Here is a 7,002-nt window from a genome sequence, read left to right on the forward strand (position 1 = left end):
TATATATATATATATATATATATATATATATATGTTACGGCCATTTTGGAAAATTGGTCGTTTTACAAAATTGCCGGTCATTATGCAAAAAGACCAAATTCGTGGTCACATTGCAAAATGACCTAAATTTCTCAACATTTTGCAAAACGACCAAGATTTTGGTCAGTTTACAAAATAAACAGTATTTTTGTTGGTCCGTTTACAAAATCTCCATACAGTAAGCAGCCAGATGGAAAAAAAAGCGAGGGAATGATAAAACGTTACAGTTGCAGTACATAACCAATGAGTATGCTTAACTGTCCTTATTTTAGGTTCAGCTAATCATCTCACACACACACACACACACACACACACACACACAAAGTTCGAACCACTTCTTTTTGAACACACACACACACACACACACACACACACACACACACACATTTATCGCACAGCTGGATTTCCCCCTGAACTCATATGAGTATGTCACCCTTGTTAATCTTCGTTCAATCTCTGCTGGCCTCGCTGCCACTCTCTCCTGTAAATTATCTCTTATGATATTGGTTCATTTACTGGTTTGTCATTCACTCTTGTATGTGTAGGCGCCGTCATCGAAGGGCAGGTAAGATAGATTAGTTAGCTTGTGTAGAAAATAGAAATGATAAGTGATGAAATTAATGGAAAAGCATGTGACAAAGGGATGACTAAAGGATAGGCGGGAAAGGGAGATATTGGTTCATTTACTGGTTTGTCATTCACTTTTGCAAATTACTGGTTCATTGCTGGTCGATCATTCACTTAATATCCTCCCCCCTCTTCCCCCCCCTCTCTCTCCACAATAGTAATGGGAGCTGACTGTTGATACTGTGGTCAGTCAGGCACTGCTGAAAGCCAGGAGAAGACGACCAACGTAGTGTTACTCCCAGTACTTTGTGTGTATTTTATTATACTCTGGAAATCTGTACAATGGAAAATAGAAAAACTGATTTTTATTCAAAGCTGATAGCGGCTGAGGAGAAGAAGGCATCAAATACTTCGAGTTTGTTGTACAGAAATGAATGCGAACAAATTATGAATCGCTTGGATGAACTTAAACGTGTTAACATTAAAAAGACTCAGAAAGACTATCGTTTGTTACGAAAGTATGAAATCCTTGAAGTCACAGTTGAAGGTATCACCGTTAAGAAATTGCAGAAAAAGGGAACTAATCTTAGATTCGTATGCGCTGAAGATGTGTTCGATGTGATCGATGCTATTCATCGTGCACGTGGGCATGGAGGTAGAACTATTGTCTTTAGGGAAACAAGTGAAAAATATGCCAATGTTTCAAGATCCCAAATTGAGTTGTATTTACAGTTCTGTGAGGAGTGTCATCTGAAAAAAAGCACTGTACGCAAGTCTGTGACTGTGAAGCCAATTGTATCCAACAGTATGAACTCACGAGCTCAGGTTAGTAAACAAGCACTGGTTAAGCCCGTTGATAGTAATTTCATTATTGCCATGGCTTGTTGTCAGAGGGGAGTCTTTAATACCCTTGCTTTTGTTTACGATTGCAAATATATTATTATTATCTAGCAATATTACATAATCTTTTTTGATGTTCTGTCTATTTGTAGGTCGACTTGATCGATATGCAGAGCCAGCCAGATGGAAAACATCGTTTCATTCTGAACTACCAGGATCACTTGACGAAGATGGTGTGTCTTCGGGCTCTACAGACGAAAACTGCTGAAGAGGTTGCTTTCCACCTCGTTGATATATTCTGTGACAAAGGAGCCCCCCATATCCTGCAGTCTGACAATGGAAGAGAATTCTCAAATAAGGTAAAGAACAAATGATTTATGTAAATCTCTCTCTCTCTCTCTCTCTCTCTCTCTCTCTCTCTCTCTCTCTCTCTCTCTCTCTCTCTCTCTCTCTCTCTTTAAAACTCACAACATAGCAATATTGGAGTTAATGAATCACCCTGTATATGACAAAACCTGATATACGCTTTTCAATTTTCAGCTTGTCAAGGAAGTTCTGATGATGTGGCCAGAGTGCAAGATGGTTCATGGCAAACCACGACATTCCCAATCGCAGGGCTCGGTGGAACGTGCCAACAGGGATATTGAAGCCATTCTCGCATGTTGGATGAAGGACAACAACTCTACACAATGGTCACAGGGACTGCGCTTTGTCCAGTGGAAGAAAAATACCCGCTTTCACTCCGGAATTGGAAGGACACCATATGAGGCCATGTATGGACAGAAGGCTCGTCTTGGTGTTGACGCAAATTCTGTACCAGAGGAAGTCCTGGACGGTATGCAGACGGAGGAGCAGCTTGCAGAGGCACTAGGTGTTGTCAATGAGGTCACAGACACAGAGGAGGAAGAGACAGGTGTTGAAAAGCAAGAAGAAGCATCTGCTGTCATTAACTGCATCTCCTGTGGCAAAAGATATTTTGGTTTAAATGTGTGCAATGTGTGTGAGAACCCATGTCACTCTAATACTCCGTGTTCTATGAGGAATAACGATGCTGATGAGTCTGTGCTTTGTTCCATCTGCAGTCGGAGTCAGAGTATTCATACTGAACAAATGAAGTCCAACATAGAACAACAGAAACAAGCCCAAAAAATGATCGATAATTCTGTGAAGAGATTTCAACCAGCCAAGGTAGGGGAAACTGTGATGGTTCCTGTTCGATTAGTTGACCGCGGACGTGCAGAGTTTCCTAATGTGAAGGCAGTTGTTTTTCAGGCATTGGACAATGGCACATATAAGCTTGGTACAAAACACGGCCTGCTTAAACAAGTGTACACTCGCAACCAATTTACTCCATGTCTAGAAAAATTCCTTTCTCTTGATGATGTTGTACAGGAGCGGGAAGTAAGTCTGCGGGAAGTAGCAATTGCAGAATCAATGGGACAAGGTCAGGGATTCGCTAAATGCTCTTGCACTAAGTCATGTATGACCAGACGCTGCAAGTGTTTAAAAAACTCTGTATTATGCAACAGCAGATGCAAATGCAGTGCCTCTTGCTCCAACAAGGTCGACACACAATAAAATTAGTTATGTTCACTACGTTTTATCATTCCCTCGCTTTTTTTTTCATCTGCCTGCTTGCTGTATGGACATTTTGTAAACTGACCAACGATAATTTTGTAAACTGACCAAAATCTTGGTCGTTTTGCAAACTGACCAACGATAATTTTGTAAACTGACCAAAATCTTGGTCGTTTTGCAAAATGTTGAGAAATTTAGGTCATTTTGCAATGTGACCACGAATTTGGTCTTTTTGCATAATGACCGGCAATTTTGTAAAACGACCAATTTTCCAAAATGGCCGTAACATATATATATATATATATATATATATATATATATATATATATATATATATATATATATATATATATATATATATATATATATATATATATATATATATATTTTTTTTTTTGATTACTATCTCCATTATATTGTTATTATTATTTTTTTTCTTTTTTTTTACTATTTTCATCATCAGTTATTACTATTACTGTTGTTTGTGTTGCTGCGGTTGGTGTTGTTGTTATTATCATCTATGTTTCTTAGTCGTTTCTTATCATTATTATTGTTGCTGGCTTCGTCTGCTTCAATCTTTCTTTCTTTTTTTTTTCTTCTTAATGGTATTATCGCTATTCATCTTTTTGTAGTTCTTTTTCTTCATCAATATAATCATCTAATTATTTTTTTATTGTAATTGTTTTATTGTTCTTGCTATTCTTGTAGATGTATTGTTATTTAGTTTTGTTGTTTTTGTTATTGATTTGTTGTAGTAGCAGTAACTGTGTTATAAGTAGTAGTTCTAGTAGAAATCAGTGTCGTTCGCGTATTAGTGTTAGAAAGAGAGCAGCAGCAATAATATTAGTCTTTATTCGGTCACTCTTTAGCACAATAATTATTTACTATATACATTGTTATGGTAATTATGTATCATTACATTGTAACGTATCATTACAATGACCACACTTACTATCATAATTCTTATAAGATAATTTCTAACATCATCAGGTCATCATCAAAGACACCATGAGTCATGAACAGTCTCATCATAGTCTGATTCATGATGAGGAAGAGGAGGATGAAAGCAGTGAGGGGGCGGGGGAGGACGACGACAAGATGACTGACATTGAAAAGGAGGAGGAGGATGACAATGACAAGATGGCAGGCATTGAGGAGGACGATGACGAGGGCCAAGTGACTGGATGTGAAGAGGAGGACGATGGCGACAAACTAAATGGATGTAAGGAGGAGGAAGAGGACATGAGTTGCGGTGAACGTGACAACGTGAAGGATAAGCCGCAGGTTAGGCTGGAGTAACTTCATCTGCTCACATCCTCCTAACAAAGAGGATATTTTGAAATGGAGTGATTTTTGTGGCTCACATGCATCATTTTGACTCGTCTCTATCAGGAATCACTCCAGCTTTTCCTGTTATGGCTGATGGAGTTGAAGTGGAATACCTCGAGGCATTTTTGGACCAGGAAATCATGAACAAAATTGTAAATTAAACCAATATTCAACATGATTATCTTAGTAGGAAGCAGTAGTAATAATTAGAAGAGACAAGCGAGACACCACCCCGGCACAACAGACTCAACATTTGGATCAACACTAATGTTAGGGAAGATTTTTGTATTTCTTTCTCATGTTACTGATGCCGCACTCAAAGAAGGCAGTTCTAAGTGATTACTGGAAAGAAAAAAAAAAACTCCGAGGCACACCTGTTTTCGGTAAATACATGAGCAGAAATAGGTTTTAGGCAATTCTATTTTCTTTACACTTTGTCTCCGCCTCTTGACGAAGACATATGGGAACAGTTACCATGACTGCCTATCCTCAGACTGTGGCCAGAATTCGAACCCGTGCACCTGAGGACTCTTCGGCCCCAAAGAGTGCGCGGTCCCACTGTACCACGGCGGCCTCAGTACCACTTAGCTGAATGCATAATGTCATGCTCATACAGAGTGGAAAGAAATCAACATTGCTGAGGAGGTTCAGCTACGTGGTTTGTTATCAATTGCTACGATAGTATGACCACTAAGTCTATACAGAGGGTCCGCCGTGACCCCAACCAAGACATGCCTGACCGCTTGGCGCTTGCTATGTGCTGGCTGGGTGCAGCGCCACTATCTGCATCCCCTTCCATTATCACTGCCAAAAGGACAAAAGGACTGTCATGCTCAGCACTGATTTTTTTTCTACATTGTCTTATCGCTGACTCTTGCCCAGCTGCACTCACCAACAGCAGATAATCCCCACTGTCAGCAGGATATTTTCCTCCGCTCAGTTTTTCGTCAGGTCTGGACTCTGTTACCACAGCAGAAACCTCTCGGAGGCTTCTCCAGCGTCTCTCTCTCTCTCTCTCTCTCTCTCTCTCTCTCTCTCTCTCTCTCTCTCTCTCTCTCTCTCTCTCTCTCTCTCTCTCTTCAGCAACAGGGAATCCTCACAGCTAGCTACCTCCAGGGTCCTTCTCAGGCTGGCACCCTGGCCTCCAGCAGACACTTCAAAGGGTGCCTCACTTCTCAGCCACAAGACCCACGGACACAAGACTAATACCTTATACAAATCCAAGGAAAGGATGAGCATGTATTACTACAGCCATTCAGACTTATCTATATACTTACAAGTGAAACAAGTGCATCAAATAACATGATAATTACACACACACACACACACACACACACACACACACACACACACATATATATATATATATATATATATATATATATATATATATATATATATATATATATATATATATATATATATATATATATATATATATATATATATATATATATATATATATATATATATATATATATATATATATATATATGGGTATGGGTATGGAAGTCCCTTCCATAACCATACCTTCCATACCCATGGCGTCGTCATTTAGGTCGAGCACCTGGGGTGCTTATTGGTAGGGTCAGGTGACTCAGGTCAGAAAGAGGGGTGGCTTAGCCTCTCAAGGGACACTCCCGCAATGGAAGCAATTCCCAAGTGCTCGCGTATTCTTCACAGCCAGGAGGAACAACTTATTTACAACAAGAGTAAGCATTTTTAGAAGAAAAGGATCAATAGAGGTTTTATCATTGCATTTTCCAGAACAATAGCTTGATTAATCAAAGCCACTAACGTGAATGAGATGACAGTGCGATAAATCTGCTCTGCCCTAAATCTTTCACACTAGCCATTCTCACCTGTACACTCTACCTTTACTACTAAAATAATGGCACAGTTTCCTACATTTAATTTTTCTACTCTAAAATTCCTTTACTTCCTATACAAAAAGGTTACTCCTACTTTATCCTGAACTTTCCATCCCTTTCCAATCACCACATACTCACTGCCATCCACTTGCACATCATCCCTCTAGTGTGTCTCGATCATTCCGACTAAGTCGAAATGCCATTCATTGAGTTCCTCACACACATCCTCGGATTTCCCAATGCCCCATCCTCTCACATTCATACATCTAAACTTAATACATTTTCTCACCTGGTAGGTGTTTCGTCTTCCTTTCACATCCACACACCCTATCCCCATAGCTTCTCTTTCATTCTGGTATCACTGTGTCCTGCCTGGTATTGTGTAACCTCTCTGTTGCTCTGATCCATTCCAGAAACCTGCCACACAGAACCCTCTCTCCCTCCCATTTAAGATGTATACCATACCTTCTGAACACCTGCTGGGACAGTGCGTCATCCAGGTCCAGGAAGGTTACGCCATAGTCCTCTTTGTCCCTGCAAGCTTTAATCTTCATTCATACAATGTCTTCCTGTATTCTATTATTTTCTTCCTGCCTCATTTTCTCATAGCTTTGCTTTTCCTTGGCCGTCTCAACACCTCCACCACAGCTACCTGCATCTTATTTTTGTTTCTCCCTTTTCAGCTCCTCCACACACCTTAGCACCTTTTCAGCTGTCTGGGCTGGACCAACGTCCCTGAGGCTGTTCCCCCTCCCTGCAGCAGCACCATTCTTTCATT

At 40.0% G+C, this 7,002-nt stretch overlaps 1 protein-coding gene across 1 annotated transcript; it reads left to right on the forward strand.

Annotated features, from left to right (window-relative positions):
* Positions 1–43: 43 nt before the first annotated feature.
* LOC135090831 (KRAB-A domain-containing protein 2-like) lies at positions 44–3,214 on the forward strand. The gene is made up of 3 exons (XM_063987922.1): positions 44–1,431; positions 1,599–1,805; positions 1,987–3,214. Exons 1-3 carry the CDS (start codon positions 949–951, stop codon positions 3,022–3,024), a joined length of 1,728 nt encoding a protein of 575 aa, XP_063843992.1. The 5' UTR covers positions 44–948; the 3' UTR covers positions 3,025–3,214.
* Positions 3,215–7,002: the final 3,788 nt, after the last annotated feature.

This window comes from Scylla paramamosain, chromosome 36 (genome assembly GCF_035594125.1).
Source record: "Scylla paramamosain isolate STU-SP2022 chromosome 36, ASM3559412v1, whole genome shotgun sequence".
NCBI classification, from domain to species: domain Eukaryota; kingdom Metazoa; phylum Arthropoda; class Malacostraca; order Decapoda; family Portunidae; genus Scylla; species Scylla paramamosain.